This window comes from Manis javanica, chromosome 15, assembly GCF_040802235.1.
Source record: "Manis javanica isolate MJ-LG chromosome 15, MJ_LKY, whole genome shotgun sequence".
In the NCBI taxonomy this organism is placed as follows: domain Eukaryota; kingdom Metazoa; phylum Chordata; class Mammalia; order Pholidota; family Manidae; genus Manis; species Manis javanica.
The window spans coordinates 34,160,036-34,182,308 of NC_133170.1; the positions used below are offsets into that span (position 1 = coordinate 34,160,036).

The 22,273-nt window shown below is 38.6% G+C and overlaps 1 protein-coding gene across 4 annotated transcripts in view; it reads right to left on the minus strand.

Moving 5' to 3' along the window:
* Nucleotides 1–2,288: 2,288 nt before the first annotated feature.
* LOC118968997 (serine/threonine-protein kinase TAO1-like) overlaps nucleotides 2,289–22,273 on the minus strand; it is a 78,028-nt gene continuing 58,043 nt past the window's right edge. The window contains exons 1-5 of one of the 4 annotated variants that reach the window (XM_073222328.1): nucleotides 11,747–12,411; nucleotides 7,241–7,425; nucleotides 3,889–3,923; nucleotides 3,235–3,296; nucleotides 2,289–2,847 (exon numbers count right to left, since the gene is read on the minus strand). In XM_073222328.1, coding sequence (XP_073078429.1) covers nucleotides 2,764–2,847; nucleotides 3,235–3,296; nucleotides 3,889–3,923; nucleotides 7,241–7,425; nucleotides 11,747–11,767 — 387 coding nt within the window. In that variant the 5' untranslated portion in view covers nucleotides 11,768–12,411 and the 3' untranslated portion in view covers nucleotides 2,289–2,763. Of the gene's footprint in view, nucleotides 2,848–3,234; nucleotides 3,297–3,888; nucleotides 3,924–7,240; nucleotides 7,426–11,746; nucleotides 12,412–22,273 lie in introns of those variants that run through there. The other 3 variants (XM_073222327.1, XM_073222330.1, XM_037001807.2) reach the window with 3 other exon arrangements.

Genomic DNA, 22,273 nt, shown 5'->3' on the forward strand with positions numbered 1-22,273 from the left:
AACTTTTCAATAAAAATTAAAACTAAGATTCATGATGGGTTATATTAACCCCCATTTTTTTGAAAATATCTTATTTATTACTGTAAATAAGAAAGGTGGTTTCACTGGGTATGACTTCTGAGACTTCTCTCCTAACCTATCTTCTCTGAAATCAAATGTGATATTTTTGTATGAATATTTTCAGTTCGAAAGGTCCTATAAGATATTCCAATTGTCAATTCTTCTTTAAAAACTACCAACCATGTTGTTGATACTAAGTGAAATATTCAGGAAAAATTAAAGGAAATGATAAAAGAAAAGCTCACTTATGCTTTGGAAATACTGCCACTGTTTATGCATGTATGAAATTCACATAGAATTTAACATTTATAGTTATGTTGTCATTTTGCTGAAATTTTAATGTAAATGAAGCACAAGGAAAGTTGCAGTAAGACCTCATGTGAGCCTCAACTGAGGCGTCCTCTGTTGGTGTCTCAATGTGGAGGGCAAATCTTGGTTCATTTGGAGGCTGAAAGCAATCTTCAAACAGAATTATTATTCATCTAGAAATAACTAACATTCTCTCTGGTTTCACCTCTATTTTCAGATGACTGGTTCTTATCTGTACAACCAATAAGCAAAAAGTACAGAAAATATAGGTGTTATGATGTTTTCAACTCATACCATGGGTTTATCAAGGCCTTGGTAGTTGCCAACTGACTGACCCCAAACTGCTTTATAGTCATGCACTTCACTTGAAATGTAAACATGAGCCCTAAAAATCAAGTAGCAACTCAAAGCACTGTAGATTTATTTCACTGTTTCTTTTATTAATTTTATCTTGTGCATGTCTATTATCAAAATAATATAAACCACCACAACCAATCTACCATATTAATACAACCATTATAAGTATTAGTTCAACTCACTTTAAGTGTGATTTGTCTTTATTTTATTCAACACCTCATAAGCATTTTTCTGCATTAATACTATCTATAAAGCCACCATTTAAATGGTTGAACAAGATTTTATTAAGTGCCTTGGTCATAAGCATTTAATTATTTTAGATGGTTGTTTTAAACCATTATAAACTATGCCATAATTAACATATTTATGCATATTGCTTTTCCTGTATTCAGCATTTCTTTTCTCTAAATTCTCTAAATTCTTTGCTTAACATTTTCAAAGATCAATATATACTTTCAAATTGCTTTCCAAAATGCATTAACAATATATGAGACTGCGACTGCACTTCTGGCAATGGTATCAGCCCTATGCCAACATTTTACCTGGTTTTGTAGAACAGAAAGGCCTTAGTTCATATATTGAAGTAAGACTACACCTAAGATACTAATTAGCACTCTTTAACTCTGAGCCACTAGGTGGAGCTAAAAATACAAATAAAACAGTTCCAGTATTTCTCTCATAACACTGTTACTGAAATACTATATAGGCTTATCTTTCAGTGATAATTTTGAAGCATAAGAGATGGAACTTTAGATTAAATTTTAAATATGCAAGTTGAAATCAGGCAGATTTATGAATACTGTACATGGCACAACTACATCTTTCTAACAATTTATATATTTCTATCTTTCCATCTTGAATGAGAAACATAATTGAGATAATTTTTAGAGGCAAGTAACTCACAAAGGAGCCAGTAATAAAGTCAGCTGTGCCAGAGAAGTAGCAACACTCTATTTAGGTGGAGTTTTTAAGAACATATTTTTTAATATAAATGAGGTATTCTATTTTTATCACAAGAACTGTAGAAGAGAGAGGAAAGTCTATGGGCCAATTAATGGTCCAGAAGCAATGAAAATTTTTAATAGACAAAACCATTAGGCACGTGTTAACTTACAATGGACCAACTTACCAGCTGCTGGGAACTTATGGCTCGGGAATTCTGGAACATAGCATTCAATCCTGGATACAACTTACATTCTACTGCTACTCAGAACAAATGCCTTTCCTCTCTTTCTTTCTCCAAATCTTCTACCCATTGTTCTTTCTCCAACACACACACATACAGTCTCAGTACCTTAAAGGATACAAGTGAATTTAGGGATTCTAGTTCTAACATATGTGACCAAGAATAAGTAAAATAAAGATACATCTAGAAATAATATTTTCAGCCAAAATCTTCATGTGTGTAAAACTGGTTTTACCTTCTCTTTTCCAGTAATCTACCAATCTGTACAGTTCCAGACCAAGGATGAATGGATAAAGTATATTCCTGATCCTTTTCCCTTGTCCCTCCCAAGTGTAAGATAAATTTTAGCCAAAATAAGCAGGCGAAGAGAGGCAACAAAGGGCCAGGTAGTTTATTTGAATGCCACTCCCAGGTGATGTTCCACATTCTGGGTACTACAGGCCAGGGAAGTCACACCTGGTCAGGGAGGTGGGGGCTTATAAGGGATTAGGAGGGGGACGAGCGGGCAAGCTATCCTACAGGGTGTGGAGAGGTATGATTGGCTAAAGGTGACATAATAGACAACTAGAAACTTTTTTTCCTTCCAAGAGGGAGGAAGCTGACATCCGGGTCTTTGTTGGCACATCAGAAGGATGGAATTCAGGAAGAGCTGTCTCCTTCCCATATAAGGCACAGATCTTGGGGTCTGGCATGTTCTCCCCCTATGGCATCTCTCTGTTCTGTTTGCATGTCCTTGTTTTTCCTTCCTCCAGACTAACATTCCAGCCTTTTGGTCATAATGGGCAATGATTCGATCTGGCTACAGCTGGCTAACAAAGGGCATTGTGGGAGTTGAGGCCAAAGGAAGGGGTTTAGTGGGAAGGGGTGCATAACGGTGAAGTAACATCTGGTTGGTGGCGACCTGGGTCATCTGGGTTAGCTGCTGTTGGAGGAACCTGAGGACACAAGGGGCAACAAAGAGTAAACCACAAATTGTTATTAAGGGGCCCAGTAGGGGCATTAGCCAGGCCATTATGGGGAACTGGAATTCTGGATCAAGTTTACATCTCAATGACTGGTATGAGGATTTAGTATAGATAAGACTGCATTATTGAAACAATACTTTTCTCTAAAATCACCCTTATTTTTATTAGAAGTAGCCAGATTAAGAAAATAATTAACAGTTGGCTTGATTATTTGCATAAGTGCAGCAAGAAGAGCAATTGGCTCTTTTAAATATGCTTTGCTGGAACTTTTTATAAGGAATTTCAGATTGGACTTTTAAAGGTTTCTTGAGGCCAGAAAGCCAAGCTAGACTTGCTATCAGGTTGTGCCTGCAGTACCTGTAGATTTGGGTGAATTCCTCTCTTCTCGAGGACCCCAAGACATTCTAAGGTTCCTGCACCTGCCAGGAAATGACCTTCCTTACTCACCTGATAAGGCTGCTGGGAACCATGTAAGCAAGTATCAGGCTAGTTCCTCCAAGGGGCTTTGTTGGCTTTATAAAGTCAATCTTAGTTCCTTAAAGCTGTCTGTTCGCATCTGAGTTTACACACGTGTCTCTCAGGTATGACATTCCAGTCAAAGCCTTGGTAATATAACTAGCGTTTTTAATTGGTCCTCTTACAAGGAAAGCAGATTCTTATTGAACTTGTGCAAATAAACATACTGCCATGAAATATAAAAATAGTCACTGAGAGTTTTTTTTTAATTCTGGAGGGATCAGGTAGAGAGAAAGATAAAGCCTCAATTCTGCTTATAAAGACAATCATTTACTAAACTGTTGTCAGCTTAATAGAAAAAGCTTAAAACACTTTATCAACAACATTTGAAACAAAAAGCCATAAAATCATCTTCCTTGGTTTACTTAATCTTATGTAACTAATACCTGTTCTGCTGAAATCTAGTTGTTTACTAGCTTAAGAGTAATAAAAGAGTGGCTATAAATAATAAAAGACTTACAAATGACAATGGTTAAAGATTTGATGAGAACTTACTGTAAGACAGTTGACATAAGGAAATTTTGATATTTCTGTAACAGAAAACATTTAGTAACAAAGTTTAACATTATTCTTTTTGACAGTGCTTTCTAGGTAATTAAGCAGGTAATTATATATCAGAAAAATAAGCTAAATTAGCCAAATACTTTCTCCAATGAGAAAAAGTTCTTCTGACATGTTCCAGGGGCCTTCTGGAAAATATCAGAGTTAACTAGAGGAAAAAGCACCTTTTTGAGTTTGATTTTGGGAAGCTGCTAAAAGTTTTAAGGCACTTGCTTAAATAGGATTATAGGTTGCTATGAAGCAATACTTATCTATTTAACCAGAATGACAACAAAATACTTCAAAGGCAAACAAAGAAGGTTACACAGTTGTTAGCAAACTTTAGCTTTTAGTCCTTTTAATATTAAGATCTCATTTTCTTAAATACTCTGACAACTCATTGAGACTTTAAGCATGATAAACTGCTTTGATAAAACAATTAGAGAACTTTTTGCAATTTTCATTATGAGCAGACTAACAGTTAAGAAAACTTTGTCTTTTTAACTGAAAACAAAATTCTAATTTTGCTGTGTACTTGATACCGAGACTCATTTGCTTTAATTTTATATAGCATGACCATATTAAATTCTTCCACAAACTTTCTACAACCTTTTTACGTTTAGATTTCTCCCTCTAAATAAACAGTTGTACTTTAGAACAAAGTTATTTTTTTATCAAAAGACACATTCTTTAGTATGAAGAAATGTTTTCCTTATTACTTTAAGTAGTTTTGTTTAGAACTTAAGACCATTAGGTACCTTAATTTTTAGTGAACTCTGAGAAGCAGGCTATTGTAAACTGTTACACTAGCATTATTCAGATTGATACATCTATGAACATATATTATCATTTTTGGAAATGTGCTTTATGGCACAATTTTTTATCAGGCACAAAATATGTCTATATAACTTAGCAAACTTTAAGAATTTCGTTTACTACAAAAATTCTCAGGCTGTTTGCATACATATACACTGTTATACATTAATACAGTATTGTTATTAAGATATTTATTTGCTAGGCTTGTTTACTTATTATTAGCAACTATGCTAGATTACTTACAAAACCTTTTCTGAAGATTAGACAAAGCCAAGCATTTAAGCATTTCATTCATAAAAGATTTAGTGGATAACATTGACTTAAATGACCTTAGGTAAACCTAGGCAGCTGATAAAAACAAGGACATGCCCGCCTCAGCCAAACCCAAATTAGCATAAATGCTTAACATTTTTATCAGATTTTCTGGAAGTTTTAGAATGCCCAACTTTCACAAATGCTTATTTTTAAATAAAATATTTTTCATCTATACACCTAGACACACAAACGTACAAACTGAGATACAATGACTACAGTCAGCAACACTCCCCACACAAAAACATATACACAGACAGACAAACCAATAAAAAGACTTGAGTCACTGATATCCAATTGCCTTCCCTCTCTTCAGCTTCCTGTCCGTGGCTTCTGGAACCAGAGAGTGGGAAGAGTGTGTTCCAGTGGGGGAAGAGGGCTGTGAAGGCTGAAAGAGAGGGGGAGGGGGTTGTGCAGCCACTGAAAGAGGAGAGCAGGACAATGGCATGGTTGAGAATGTAGGACTTTAAGATGGTTATGACATGGGGGAGGAAAAAGGACTTAAAGATGGTGGTGGAGAGAGGGTGAGTGGATCACAAGCTGAGGGAGGCGGGTGACTGAGGTTTTCTGGTGGATCTAAAAAGGAAGAAGGACTGGGTAGAGTAAGAGGCTGACAGATGGACTGGAGATGGGGCTAGGAGAACCAACTGTTCTCTCTTACATGTTGGAGTAAACATCTCTGAAAAAGGAAAGCATAGCAACCAATGAAGGCATTATAAAAATGAACACAACATAAAGGTCTGGACGGGAGTGCAAAGTCCAAAAAGACTGCACATATGGGATTTCACTCTACTATGTGCTCCAGTGGCAATAATTAATCAAGGTGGTGAGGAGGCTAAAATTGAAAGTTCCCTCAGGGGGCCAGTGAGATTGATTGTCCAAGAGATACTGAGGCCCAGCCTCAGAGCAAAGAAAGACTAGCTTCTATTTGCGTACTTCCTGGGACAAATATAGAGTAGCCAAATTAGAAATGAGACACCACAGTGGGGTCTGAGCCTCTGCTTTTGAGGGCTGATTCCCCATGTCTGTGCCACTTCCCAACTAATCCCTCTGAGAGGAGCGCCCAGCGTCCCAAGCATGCCAAGTCAGGGGAGACATCCTGGGAGCCTGGGTGAGGGACATCTCCAGATGCCAACAGAAGTCCTGAGGCCTGGGGTAGGGACGTCTCCCTTACTGTAGGGTCAGGAGCAGGCTGGATGCCTGCAGAGGGTGGGCCAAATGCCCAGGGGCCAGATGCCCCACCTGAATGTACGCATGATTTCTAATGTACCAGATGAAATGGAGTTACGAAGGGAAACAGACTAGGGGTCACTGAGGGACTCACCGGAAAACAGTCCAGAGCAGGCTGAGGTCCTGAGTTGGGGAAGGAGGGGGTGGGGCCACCGGTGGCCAGTCGGGGCCCCGCACTCATGCTCCTTCCCAGGATTTTGGCACCAAATGTAAGATAAATTTTAACTGAAATAAGCAGGCAAAGAGAGGCAACAAAGACCAGGTAGTTTATTTGAATGCCACTCCTGGGTGATGTTCTGTGGTCTGGGTACTACAGACCAGGGAAGTCACACCCGGTCAGGGAGGTGGGGGCTTATAAGGGATTAGAAGGGGAAGGAGTGGGCAAGCTATCCTAGGGTGTGTGGAGAGGTATGATTGGCTAAAGGTGACATAATAGACAACTAGAAACTTTTTTTCCTTCCAAGAGGGAGGAAGCTGACATCCGGGTCTTAGTTGGCACATCAGAAAGATGGAATTCAGGAAGAGCTGTCTCCTTTCATATAAGGCATGGACCTTGGGGTCTGGTCTGTCCTCCCCCTATGGCATCTCTCTGTTCTGTTTGCATGTCCTTGTTTTTCCTCCCTCCAGCCTAACACCAAACAATTACTAAAGTTTTTCCTTCACTATTCAACTTTTTCTCCAATTTTTTTAGGTATACAAAAGCAGAGAGGAAGACAGAGCCAGAGCTATCCTTTTACAATTCAACTGTGTTCACATAAAGCTGATTAATTTTAAGGTTCATTACTGAATCAGTAATTTTGAAGAAAAAGAAAATACTACCAAAACTAGAATTAAGCAAAATGGTATTGTGAAGACAATCTAATGCCACCTCTGTCATCATGAAAATATATTTATGAAATGATTTTGATGAAAGCAAATACTAGCACAATTACTTTTTTCTATTACTTACACCTTTTGTTCTAAGAGTGCCTTGCAGAGGGAGACCCTCTGTTCAAGCTCCCGAAGCTCTAGATCATGTTGCACCTCAGCCTGCATCTTGAATTTCCTCTGACATGCATTCAACAGCTCCACTTCCTGCTGCAGCTGCATTTTCAAAGCTTGGCACTCTGCCTCCTGTGCTTCATCCAAATGCGGCTGAAAGAGAGAAAGAAAACAGATATATCCTGCTGTGAGCTATCTTTTCATGATGTATGGAAAGGAGGATGTGTAAGTTAAGACAGACTACTCTTCTATAGGGCACAACTGTTCTCTCTTACAACTTGGAGTAAAAAGGAAAGCATAGCAACCAATGAAGGCATTATAAAAATGAAGCTATCATAAGCTATTTGGATGATGCCTAAATAATTGTTATTTTTTTAAAGAAAAATATAGAATCTGATTGATATGACTCTGAATCTCTTCTGTCCAATGAAAATAACTACAGAACAGGGACAAGCATGCTACCGCTATGGGCCAAATCTGAACAGCTACCTGATTTTTTGTTTTTGTCTTTCAATACTCCACTAATTAGGAATGGTTTCTACATTCTGAAATGGTCACATTTTAAATGGCTATGTATACCCACATCATAACGTCAGTTTTTCCTCCTGGCCCACAAAGCCTAAAATACTATCTGGCCTATTAAGAAAAAGCCTGGAAACTTAAATAGCAAATATTTTGTACATGCACTCAAATGTGACCATCTGGATTCCCAATAAAGTACTACTTTTGAACACTGCTTAACAAAGCTTCTTCTCCAATCTTCATAAGCTGTTGGTATATGTACTAAACCCCTGCAAGGCACCAGCAGAGAGCCTATGTAGAACCTCATTTCCAAATGTAACAAAGAGAACTATGCATACATCATGCATATTTCCAAGCAATGCTGAGAACAAGAAGAATATGAACCACCATCACTATTTCCCAAGGTACAGGAGAGTTTCCATTTCCAACTTAATATTTTAATTGTTGGGATTTATTCAGGTGGTGGAAGGAAAGGGGCACTAAATTTGTTTTGCCTAAGTAAAATAAACTTACAGCTTGAGTGGGGAGCATTTCATTAATGTTGTGGTCATACTGCTCAGTTAAGACGGCTAAGTTCTGCGTCTGCTCCTCCTTAGGGTTTACTATTTAGCACCACGAGCAAAAACCTGAAAGTCAGTTAACTAATCTTTCAAAGGTCAAAGAAAAGTTATGATGGAAGGGACAACCTTTCTTGAGGTAATGATAACAGACATGAACTACATAAACATTTTTGAGATAAAGTAATTTGAGTTCAGAAACAGATTAACTCTGGCTTTAAATCACAGGTTAATTATTCTATGAACTCAAGTTTTAACAAAACTTAGTAAGATGAGATATATTTTATAAGATATACCCATCAAGCCTACAAGTAACAACACTCATTGGCTACACAAAGGCAGAACCTGTAGTTGAAATTATTTACCTTAGTATATATACTGCCAGATATTGAATGGTTGACTGGGTGTGCAAATGCATGTATGATGAAACATGCTTGTCAAGGAACTAGTTCACACTCTTTGCTCCAATGCAACAAAATAAAAAATATATCCTTTTCTGCATTTTACACCAATTGAGGCTAAGTCATAGTCATGTACCTTTATTCTGTAAAGGATCAAGAAATGTCTAGCTAGAAATACAAACTCTTGGTTTAGTTACGCTTAGCACTGTTCTTAAATACTGCCCTTGGTTAATAAAATTCCTCCACGTTAGCCAGGAATGGAACAATGAAATTTAGAATTCTCTTCTGACTTTGTGTAACAGCCTCCATTCTTTAAGACACTTTTAAATATTCAAATATTTTGCCAAGAAAACTATAGTCACTTCATATCACTAGCTAATGACAAAAAGGAATGCCCTGAAGATTTTTTTCAACAGGATTAATACTTATACCAAGAATAAACTATATCCCTCAATGTTTGGCTCAAGTGAAAGCAGGATAAACATGTTCCAGTTGTTTCTTAATCACTTAATACTGACATAACATCACCTGATGGCAGATGAAGAAATGGCAGACAGACAATAGGTGTTTACCCAAGTCATTCCACAGAAATGGTGCCCCAGTGTCTACAAATACAGTCAGCTTATCTAAGTGTGCAAACTGAAGTCCTCCTATCCCCCTTAAAGTCTTGGAGAAAGTTGGAATAGATGCAACTATTGAAGTTAAACTATTACTTAGTAAATAAAAATTTACCTTAAAAAGTTGCAACTGTTACTTAAGTAAATGAAATGACCTGGTGTTAAAAGAGAGTCTGTTTTTTCCAAGAAGAGACTAGGGTTACCAGAGGGAAGGGGTTGGGGAGCGTGGGTAGAGAGGGAGGGAGAAGGGGATTAAGAGGTACTATAATTATCACTAACAATATAGGTGGGTCACGGGGAAGGCAGTACAGCACGGAGAAGACAAGTAATGACTCTATAGTGTCTTACTACGCTGATGGAGAGTGAGTGTAATGGGGTGGGGAGGACTTGATAGTATGAGTGAATGTTGAAACCACAATGTTGCTCATGTGAAACCTTCATAAGATTGTTTATCAATACCTTAATTTTAAAAAGTCTGTTTTCAAATTGTGCAAGTAGATAGATACATACAACTAAGAGGAACATGGTGATTTTCTCTCCCACTAAAGTAACAGAACAATTTCTTTTACAGAAAATCTTGAGCTTATGTATCATGAGAAGGAAGCTTTATATCTGAAGTCTGACTATGATTGTGAAACATTATTTTTCCCCTTGATTTTTTAATAGTATCTGTGAAAGTCAGACTAGTGTCTACAAGCTTCAAATGGAGAAGGCTGCAACAACAGGGGGAAAAAGGAAGGTTTAAACAGCAAACAACTAACCTATTTCAAGCCCCAGAGAAATGAGTTGTATTAACTTTATGGTCTGACCTAAGAAAATGAACAAGCTTTCAGTTTGGTTTAGTTCTGCGTGCTGCTTACTTTAAAACTTTAGTTAATTTTATAGACATGCTTTAAATATCTTTTGGTGGGAAACTACTGTGTAGCCACTACAAAGAAAAAATAAATCTGGAAATTCATAATGAATTCTGATTTTAATAGACAGAACTAATGACAGTTATGTGGGTAGTCAACTTATGAGCCACTCTGTAAATGATGTTCATTAGCTGTTTTGAAGACATAGCAAAGTAAAATTTTACTTGGATTCACAAGGAAAGGGTGAATCTTAGCTTTGCTTCTGTATTTTGTTCAGGACAACTTGTATGAATAGAGTTGAATAGGAATCAGAGAAACCACGAGGTGTGGTTTAGCTCTGGTTTGGACACAGATTACTTCTGTGAGTGAATTTCACTCCACTTCAGAAGAGTTATTCAGGTAAGTGTTGTTATCTGTTAGCGTTATAGTTAAATTGTCAAAGAGTTTGAAAAAGGGGGTAAAGAAGATACTATGGGACCTGGGCCTTTTTGCATGTAAATAAAAGTTTAAAATGTGCAGACATGTACAGATTAATTGAGGTACTACTATGGATGACAACATATATAGTGGGTCATTTTGGTTTTTTGTTTATTAAGATTCATGTGTTTATACTTCACATATTTTTTACAAGTTATAAAATTTGAAAATTCCTTGGAATTGTTAACTCTGGTTGATTTTGGTAGAGGGGGCTGGACCAGGTGGCTTAAAGGACAAGGAGAGGAAAACCTTTAACTTCATGATAATTACACTTTGGCATCTTTTGAATTTTGTATCATGAATAAATTTCTCTTTGCAAAGCAAATAGAAAGTTTAAAGTCCTTTGATATTATATATCACCACTTGTCTTTCCTTATTTATCTACAAGAGGACATATAATAATTTGCTTCACTCTAATGTACTAATTAAAAACATACACTCCAACTGCACATGCCCTGCTCTTATGTTACCAAGCACAGAAAGAATGGGAGTAACAAAGTGATAATTCCACTATTCCTCTTAGGGTGAGTATTGACAGTGAAGGGAGAGGGGGTAGAAAGGGATTTTTCATTCACTTCTTTCTGTACTAATTAAGAACTTACTGCCTCTTTTGGATACAAATCACATTCAGAGGAAATAAGATTCCAAAACTATGAAACTTGGAACAACAGAGAGAAGCCAACAGGTTAGTGCATTGATATATAGATTGTAGTATCAATACTGGACATTTGGGTACACTTAAAATAAGAATTTTGAATCTTATTTATGGCACTTTCCACAGTTAAAAAGTTCTGGCCATTTTTTGGAACTCTGCTGAGAAATACACAAGCAGAAGTCTGTAGCTACAGACCCTCTACATCAAAACCAACCAAACATGCTTAAAATGAAAAGAAAAAAAGCTTTTTCAGTTTCTTTATGACAGACATCTGGCTCAGACTTTTACTGTTTACATGATGCCTTTTATCTGTTCCGTTTGTCAAGAAGCTTAGGCTAAATGTGCCTTCAGACTCTTAGGCTGCTGTCGAACCTCCATGACATGCTTTCACCTTAGTTCTTGCTCTCTCCATTTATTATGCTCCAGCTGGTTAGTGAGCTCGGTTTGATGCTGCAGTCTCATCAACTCACAGCGCATTTTCTGAATTGTGTAGAGGTGGTGGAACTCCAGTTCTTGCATGGATTCGTGCTGTCGCAGTAGCATTGCATGCTCTAAGTCCTATTGAGTCTGCCTCTTATTTAACTCCTAATTCATAACAAAGGACAAAGGCATAATTTACTGATGTACAATGCCAGGAGAGAAAAAATCCTAAGAAACAGAATAACCAGGATATAGATATAATCGCATGATTTAATAATGGCTGCACAGTAAATATTAGAGTTTTATTACTTTAACTGTAGAAAATAGCAATTAGAAGCATAATTTCCTTATCTGTTCATTTACTATTTATACTATTTTTAGCAATAAGCTGAAGACATATCAAATCTGTCCCAAGAGATTTAATGTCCTTTCTACTCTCTTTCCTTCACTTATGTTTCCTAATTTTGTATTTGAAGTCATCCTTTGAATTTTTTCAGAGTACACATTCAATTCTGTTACATGCAGTATACCCAGTATAGTGTAATGGTTAAGAACACAAGACTCTAGGGCTAGACTGCCTGCTTTCTAAATCCTGGCTCTGCTACCGATGAGCAGTGTGTCCTTGGGTTAATTACATAAATTCTCTGTGCCTCAATTTCATTACTTCTCAAATGGAGACCATAACATAGATGTTTCATAAAATTAATGTGAGGGTGAAATGAATTCCTAAGCAGAAAGCTCTCAGAATACCTACCTCATTATCAATAAATGTTACAATTTTTTTTCAGTTTAAAAAGATCAAATGTATGACACACACACAAACACTTACATGTTCTCTCTTTCTATGTAGAAGGAGGTCAGACTTGCCCCCTTTGCCCCTGCTGGCCCTTCTCCAGAGGCCAGCATTTGGTGCATATGTTTCCCAACCTTCCCCATGCTTACTGTGCAACAACTATTACACAAAAACATAGTTTTAAAATTGAATAACAATATATATTATAGACATATAATATACTTTCTTTACCTAAAAATATCGAGATCAGATCAGGACATAGAGATCTTTTTTTTTTTTTTTTTTTTTTTTTGAGAGGGCATCTCTCATATTTATTGATCAAATGGTTGTTAACAACAATAAAATTCAGTATAGGGGGGTCAACGCTCAATGTACAATCCTTAATCCATCTCAAGCCTAATTCTCGTCACTCTCCAATCTTCTGAAGCATAACGAACAAGTTCTTACATGGTGAACGAATTCTTACATAGTGAATAAATTCTTACATGGTGAACAGTACAAGGGCAGTCATCACAGAAACTTTCGGTTTTGATCATGCAATATGACCTATAAACAATCAGGTCAAATATGACTATTCGTTTGATTTTTGTACTTGATTTATATGTTGATCCCACATTTCTCCTATTATTATTATTATTTTTATTTATTTATTTATTTATTTATTTATTTATTTATTTATTTATTTATTTTGAGAGGGCATCTCTCATATTTATTGATCAAATGGTTGTTAACAACAATAAAATTCAGTATAGGGGGGTCAACGCTCAATGTACAATCATTAATCCATCTCAAGCCTAATTCTCGTCAGTCTCCAATCTTCTGAAGCATAACGAACAAGTTCTTACATGGTGAACGAATTCTTACATAGTGAATAAATTCTTACATGGTGAACAGTACAAGGGCAGTCATCACAGAAACTTTCGGTTTTGATCATGCAATATGACCTATAAACAATCAGGTCAAATATGAATATTCGTTTGATTTTTGTACTTGATCTATATGTTGATCCCACATTTCTCCTACTATTATTATTATTTTTATTTTTAATAAAATGCTGAAGTGGTAGGTAGATGCAAGATAAAGGTAGAAAACATAGTTTAGTGCTGTAAGAAGGCAAATGCAGATGATCAGATGATCAGGTGTGTGCCTATGGACTAAGTATTAATCCAGGCTAGACAAGGGCATCAAGACATCCAAGGATGCAGAAGATTTCTCTCAAAGCAGGGGGGGTGAGGTTCTGAGCCTCACCTCTGTTGATCCCCAAATTCTCACCTGATGGCCCCCCTGCGACTGTGCCTGTCTTAGGTTGTTCCTCCCTTGAGGAATCTTACCCGTCTCTGGCTAACCAGTCATCTTCCGGGGCCATACAGGGAAATGTAAAGTTGGTAAGTGAGAGAGAAGCCATATTGTTTGCAAAGGTTAGCTTTTTACTTCTTTGCAGATTTATGCCCTGTGGCTTCTATGCCCAGCACTTGTCTCGAGGTATCTTTACCACCTGGAGGAATTATGATACTCGGTAAATTCGATATGAGGCACGAATTCTATTTAAGGGTTGTAATTAGGAAGGAAGAAGAAAAGCTATAGATGTAGCATACAAAGGAAACTTGGGAGGATTGATTATTTCTTTGACATATCTTCTTGTATAGTACCTTAAGTATGTATGGGTTTTAAACTACTAACTAATTTGCACACATATATCAACATAATAGGAATACGGTGACATAAACAAAGCAAATCTATAATTACCATCCATCTCCAGTGAAGCCAAGAAAACCATTTAGGCACCCTAGGCATTTGTGAAAATTTATCTATGATATGATGGATATTGTCCAACTGTACTTGAACCATCAGACAAATTAAAGCAGCCCATTTCTGGGATCTGTTCACATCCCATATGTTCTTTTAACCATAGATAGTCTATAGTCATGAGATTTTGGAGTGCTACAACTTGCACCCCTCCCAACTCCTGGTTGAGTTCCAACAGTACAGTTCCGGTCAAATTCGTTGTCTCACTGTATGCACATGCCAGCCTAGACATCTCCCTCCTCATTCTTATGGCAAGTCCAGGAGATGGTGGGCTGGATGCAGCCACAACCGCAGCATCGTCCGGATCCCTGTGGAGGCTTTTTGATGATCATATCGTATCTTAGTTCATTTTCTGGGTATCCAAGCTAGGCCTTGATCTCCTGTTAGTCCATTTTTGGGTTCTGTAATTCCACTGCTGTTTTGTTCCTTCAGTTTTTCCTTTGTTCCTATACTCCTCAGATGAGTGACATCATTTGGTATTTCTCTTTCTCCACTTGGCTTATTTCACTGAGCATAATACTCTCCAGCTCCATCCATGTTGCTGCAAATGGTTGGATTTTTCCACTTCTTATGGCTGAGTAGTATTCCATTGTGTATATGTACCACATCTTCTTTATCCATTCATCTACCGATGGACATTTAGGTTGCTTCCAATTCTTGGCTATTGTAAATAGTGCTGCGATAAACATAGGAGTGCATCTGTCTTTCTCAAACTTGATTGCTGCGTTCTTAGGGTAAATTCCTAGGAGTGGAATTCCTGGGTCAAATGGTAGGTCTGTTTTGAGCATTTTGATGCACCTCCATACTGCTTTCCACAATGGTTGAACTAATTTACATTCCCACCAGCAGTGTAGGAGGGTTCCCCTTTCTCCACAGCCTCGCCAACATTTGTTGTTGTTTGTCTTTTGGATGGCAGCTATCCTTACTGGTGTGAGGTGATACCTCATTGTAGTTTTAATTTGCATTTCTCTGATAATTAGCGATGTGGAGCATCTTTTCATGTGTCTCTTGGCCATCTGTATTTCTTTTTTGGAGAACTGTCTGTTCAGTTCCTCTGCCCATTTTTTAATTGGGTTATTTGTTTTTTGTTTGTTGAGGCGTGTGAGCTCTTTACATATTCTGGATGTCAAGCCTTTATCGGATCTGTCATTTTCAAATATATTCTCCCATACTGTAGGGTTCCTTTTTGTTCTATTGATGGTGTCTTTCGCTGTACAGAAGCTTTTCAGCTTAATGTAGTCCCACTTGCTCATTTTTGCTGTTGTTTTCCTTGCCCGGGGAGATATGTTCAAGAAGAGATCACTCATGTTTATGTCTAAGAGGTTTTTGCCTATGTTTTTTTCCAAGAGTTTAATGGTTTCATGACTTACATTCAGGTCTTTGATCCATTTTGAGTTTACCTTTGTATATGGGGTTAGACAATGGTCCAGTTTCATTCTCCTACATGTAGCTGTCCAGTTTTGCCAGCACCATCTGTTGAAGAGACTGTCATTTTGCCATTGTATGTCCATGGCTCCTTTATCAAATATTAATTGACCATATATGTTTGGGTTAATTTCTGGGGTCTCTAATCTGTTCCACTGGTCTGTGGCTCTGTTCTTGTGCCAGTACCAAATTGTCTTGATTACTATGGGTTTGTAGTAGAGCTTGAAGTTGGGGAGTGAGATCCCCCCTACTTTATTCTTCTTTTTCAGGATTGCTTTGGCTATTCGGGGTCTTTGGTGTTTCCATATGAATTTTTGAATTATTTGTTCCAATTCATTGAAGAATGTTGCTGGTAATTTGAGAGGGATTGCATCGAATCTGTATATTGCTTTGGGCAGGATGGCCATTTTGACGATATTAATTCTTCCTAGCCATGAGCATGGGATGAGTTTCCATTTATTAGTGTCCCCTTTAATTTCTCTTAAGAGTGACTTGTAGTTTTCAGAGTATAAGTCTTTCACTTCTTTGGTTAGGTTTATTCCTAGGTATTTTATTCTTTTTGATGCAATGGTGAATGGAATTGTTTTCCTGATTTCTCTTTCTATTGATTCGTTGTTAGTGTATAGGAAAGCCACAGATTTCTGTGTGTTAATTTTGTATCCTGCAACTTTGCTGTATTCCGATATCAGTTCTAGTAGTTTTGGAGTGGAGTCTTTAGGGTTTTTTATGTACAGTATCATATCATCTGCAAATAGTGACAGTTTAACTTCTTCTTTACCAATCTGAATTCCTTGTATTTCTTTGTTTTGTCTGATTGCCGTGGCTAGGACCTCCAGTACTATGTTAAATAACAGTGGGGAGAGTGGGCATCCCTGTCTGGTTCCCGATCTCAGTGGAAATGCTTTCAGCTTCTCGCTGTTCAGTATAATGCTGGCTGTGGGTTTATCATATATGGCCTTTATTATGTTGAGGTACTTGCCCTCTATTCCCATTTTGCTGAGAGTTTTTATCATGAATGGATGTTGAATTTTGTCAAATGCTTTTTCAGCATCTATGGAGATGATCATGTGGTTTTTGTCTTTCTTTTTGTTGATGTGGTGGATGATGTTGATGGATTTTCGAATGTTGTACCATCCTTGCATCCCTGGGATGAACCCCACTTGGTCATGGTGTATGATCTTTTTGATATACTGTTGAATTCTGTTTGCTAATATTTTATTGAGTATTTTTGCATCTACATTCATCAGGGATATTGGTCTGTAATTTTCTTTTTTGGTGGGGTCTTTTCCTGGTTTTGGTATTAGGGTGATGTTGGCTTCATAGAATGAGTTTGGGAGTATTCCCTCTTCTTCTATTTTGTGGAACACTTTAAGGAGAATGGGTATTATGTCTTCTCTGTGTGTCTGATAAAATTCCGAGGTAAATCCGTCCGGCCCCGGGGTTTTGTTCTTGGGTAGTTTTTTGATTACTGTTTCAATTTCTTTGCTTGTAATTGGTTTGTTTAACTTTTGTGTTTCTTCCTTGGTCAGTCTTGGGAGGTTGTATTTTTCTAGGAAGTTGTCCATTTCTTCTAGGTTTTCCAGCTTGTTGGCATATAGGTTTTCATAGTAGTCTTTAATAATTCTTTGTATTTCTGTGGAGTCTGTCGTGATTTTTCCATTCTCATTTCTGATTATGTTGATTTGTGTTGACTCTCTTTTTCTCTTAATAAGTTGGGCTAGAGGCTTATCTATTTTGTTTATTTTCTCAAAGAACCAGCTCTTGGTTTCGTTGATTTTTGCTATTGTTTTATTCTTCTCAATTTTGTTTATTTCTTCTCTGATCTTTATTATGTCCCTCCTTCTGCTGACTTTAGGCCTCATTTGTTCTTCTTTTTCCAGTTTTAATAATTGTGATGTTAGACTATTCATTTGGGATTGTTCTTCCTTCTTCAAGTGTGCCTGGATTGCTATATACTTTCCTCTTAAGACTGCTTTCGCTGCATCCCACAGAAGTTGGGGCTTAGTGTTGTTGTTGTCATTTGTTTCTATATATTCCTTGATCTCTATTTTGATTTGTTCATTGATCCATTGATTATTTAGTAGCATGTTGTTAAGCCTCCATGTGTTTGTGAGCCTTTTTGTTTTCTTTGTAGAATTTATTTCTACTTTCATACCCTTGTGGTCTGAAAAATTGGTTGGTAGAATTTCAATATTTTGGAATTTACTGAGGCTCTTTTTGTGAGCTAGTATGTGGTCTATTCTGGAGAATGTTCCATGTGCACTTGAGAAGAATGTATATCCTGTTGCTTTTGGATGTAGAGTTCTATAGATGTCTATTAGGTCCATCTGTTCTAGTGTGTTGTTCAGTGCCTGTGTGTCTTTACTTATTTTCTGGATCTATCCTTTGGGGTGAGTGGTGTGTTGAAGTCTCCTACAATGAATGCATTGCAGTCTATTTCCCTCTTTAGTTCTGTTAGTATTTGCTTCACATATGCTGGTGCTTCTGTATTGGGTGCATATATATTTAGAATGGTTATATCCTCTTGTTGGACTGAGCCCTTTATCATTATGTAGTGGCCTTCTTTATCTCTTGTTACTTTCTTTGTTTTGAAGTCTATTTTGTCTGATATTAGTACTGCAACCCCTGCTTTCTTCTCACTGTTGTTTGCCTGAAATATGTTTTTCCATCCCTTGACTTTTAGTCTATGCTTATCTTTGGGTTTAAGGTGAGTTTCTTGTAAGCAGCATATAGATGGGTCTTGCTTTTTTATCCATTCTATTACTCTATGTCTTTTGATTGGTGCATTAAGTCCATTTACATTTAGGGTGACTAGTGAGAGATATGTACTTATTGCCATTTCAGGCTTTAGATTCGTGGTTACCAAAGGTTCAAGGTTAGCTTCTTTAGTATCTTACTGCCTAATTTAGCTTGCTTATTGAGCTGTTATATACACTGTCTGGAGATTCTTTTCTTCTCTCCCTTCTTATTCCTCCTCCTCCATTCTTCATATGTTGTGTGTTTTGTTCTGTGCTCTTTTTAGGGGTGCTCCCATCTAGAGCAGTCCCTGTAGGATGCCCTGTAGAGGTGGTTTGTGGGAAGCAAATTCCCTCAGCTTTTGCTTGTCTGGGAATTGTTTAATCCCACCATCATATTTAAATGATAGTCGTGCTGGATACAGTATCCTTGGTTCAAGGCCCTTCTGTTTCATTGCATTAAGTATATCATGCCATTCTCTTCTGGCCTGTAGGGTTTCTGTTGAGAAGTCTGATGTTAGCCTGATTGGTTTTCCTTTATAGGTGACCTTTTTCTCTCTAGCTGCCTTTAAAACTCTTTCCTTGTCCTTGATCCTTGCCATTTTAATTATTATGTGTCTTGGTGTTGTCCTCCTTGGATCCTTTCTGTTGGGAGTTCTGTGTAATTCCATGGTCTGTTCGATTATTTCCTCCCCCAGTTTGGGGAAGTTTTCAGCAATTATTTCTTCAAAGACACTTCCTATCCCTTTTCCTCTTTCTTCCTCTTCTGGTATCCCTATAATACGAATGTTTTTCCTTTTGTATTGGTCACATATTTCTCTTAGTGTTGTTTCATTCCTGGAGATCCTTTTATCTCTCTCTATGTCAGCTTCTATACGTTCCTGTTCTCTGGCTTCTATTCCTTCAATGGCCTCTTGCATCTTATCCATTCTGCTTATAAATCCTTCCAGGGATTGTTTCACTTCTGTGATCTCTTTCCTGACATCTGTGATCTCCTTCCGGACTTCATCCCACTGCTCTTGCATTTTTCTCTGCATCTCATCCCACTGCTCTTGCATTTTTCTCTGCATCTCATCCCATTGCTGTTGCATTTTTCTCTGCATCTCTGTCAGCATGTTCATGACTTTTATTTTGAATTCTTTTTCAGGAGGACTAGTTAGGTCTGTCTCCTTCTCAGGTGTTGTCTCTGTGATCTTTGTCTGCCTGTAGTTTTGCCTTTTCATGGTGATAGAGATAGTTTGCAGAGCTGGTACAAGTGACTGCTGGAAGAGCTTCCCTTCTTGTTGGTTTGTAGCCTTTTCCTGGGAGACTAGCAACCTCTAGTTGCTTGTGCTGGGCAGCTGTGCGCAGACAGGGCTTCTGCTTCCCGCCCAGTTGCTTTGGGGTTTATCTCCGCTGTTGCTGTGGGCTTGGCCTGGCTGGGGCTGTTCCTCCAAAATGGTGGAGCCCAGTTGGATGGGGAGTGGCCAGGAGGCTATTTATCTCCCTAAGGGGCCTCTGTGCTCCCTGCTGCCCAGGGGGTTAGAGTGCCCAGAGATCCCCAGATTCCCTGCCTCTGGTCTAAGTGACCTGTCCTGCCCCTTTAAGACTTCCAAAAAGCACTCTCCAAACCAAAACAACAACAGCAACAATGAGAGAGGGAACAGAAAGAAAAAAAAAAGGAAAAAACAAGCGATTTTTTTTTTTCCTCAGTTGCCGGTCCCAGGCACCCGCTCACTGGTCCTGCTGCCCTGTCTCCCTAGCACCAGGGTCCCTGTCCTTTCAAGGTTTCCAAAAAGCACCCACCCACCGGTCCCGCAGGGAAGCAACGCTCGATATTCTTTGTCCTCAGGCACTGGTCCCAGGCACCCGCTCACCAGTCCCGCCGCCCTGCCTCCCTAGCACCGGGGTCCCTGTCCCTTCAAGGCTTCCAAAAAGCACTCGCCAAAAAGAGAGAAAAAAAGGGGAAAAACACGCGATTTCTTCCGTCCTCAGGTGCCGGTCTCAGGCACCCACCCACCGGTCCCACAGGGAAAAACGCGGGATATTCTTTGTCCTCAGGTGCCGGTCCCAGGCACCCGCTCACCAGTCCCGCCGCCCTGCCTCCCTAGCACCGGGGTCCCTGTCCCTTTTAGGCTTCCAAAAAGCACTCGCAGAAAAGGAAAAAAAAAAGGGGAAAAACGCGCGATTTCCTCTGTCCTCAAGTGCCAGTCTCAGGCACCCGCCCACCGGTCCCGCAGGGAAAAACGTGGTATATTCTTTGTCCTCAGGCGCCGGTCCCAGGCACCCACTCACCAGTCCCGCCACCCTGCCTCCCTAGCACTGGGGTCCCCGTCCCTTCAAGGCTTCCAAAAAGCGCTCGCCAAAAAGAGAGAGAGAAAAAAAAAAAGGAAAAACGCGTGACCTCCTCCGTCCTCAGGCACTGGTCTCAGGCACCCGCCCGCCGGTTCCGCAGGGAGAAACGCGGGATATTCTTTGTCCTCCAGCGCCGTTCCCAGGCACCTGCTCACCGGTCCCGCCACCCTGCCTCCCCAGCAACGGGGGCCCGTCCCTCTAAGGCTTCCAAAAAGCGCTCGCCAAGAAAAAAAAAAAAAAACCGCTCCGGTTTCTCTCCACCCGCCGGGAGCCGGGGGGAGGGGCGCTCGGGTCCCGCCGGGCCGGGGCTTGTATCTTACCCCCTTCGCAAGGCGCTGGTTCCTTGCAGGTGTGGATGTGGTCTGGATGTTGTCCTGTGTCCTGTGGTCTCTATTTTAGGAAGATTTTTCTTTGTTATATTTTCATAGCTCTATGTGTTTTTGGGAGGAGATTTCCACTGCTCTACTCACGCCGCCATCCTGGCTCCGCCGTGAATGCCATTTCTTCAAGAGATCTTTTTTTAAAAGTTTTATAGTAAGCTTCTACTTTGTGATGCCATAGTTTTTCCATTTTTTGCTTTATGACAAATTTTCAATAAATATCTACACATGATACACCATATAATTATGTTATTATTTCTTTAGGATAGATTTCTAGAAGTGGATTTAATGGGTAGAAGATACATGAAAAGTAAATTATAAAAGCTGCTGAAATATGCTCCAAAATAGGAGTATCAATTTATATTCTTACTAACATTGCCCACGTTCCCATGCCACTACTAGGGCTTACCAATTTTTTAGACTGATCTTATCTAATTGCTGCAATTGTTCTAATTTGAATTTCTTTAATTATTAGTGAATTTGAATAATTATGTTATATTTGAAGCTTATTTTAAGCCACTCTTGGAAATAAATTGATCTATGCTCATAGGTATACCTGATGAGAACCATTGTTTTCACTGGCATAAGAGTTTCTACATATGCCCAGTGAATAATTTCATGAAAAGGCATAAATTATCCAATTTACTTTTTCATACTTAAAAATTAATATTTCTTTCATTCATAGATTTAATATTTATGAAACATTTACTTAATATATATTTATTGAACACGTGTTATGGGCCAGTCACTAACTGTAAGGCCTGGATATATCCATCCACTGGATATAAAAGCCCTGAACAAAACCTGGGACTTCATATAATTTCCATTCTAGTTGGGGAGAGAGAGATCCCCATAAGAGTGTGCATGCACGTGTATGTGTGTGTGACACAGAGAGAGGAGTGCAAGAATATTTAAAGAAGGGAGAATAGTTTGATGATTAGAATAGAGGAGATAGGAAGTGGGAGAGAAGGTGAACCGTGTGGGTTGGGTTTCCAGGGAAGAAGGACTTAGGCAAAGGGAAGCAG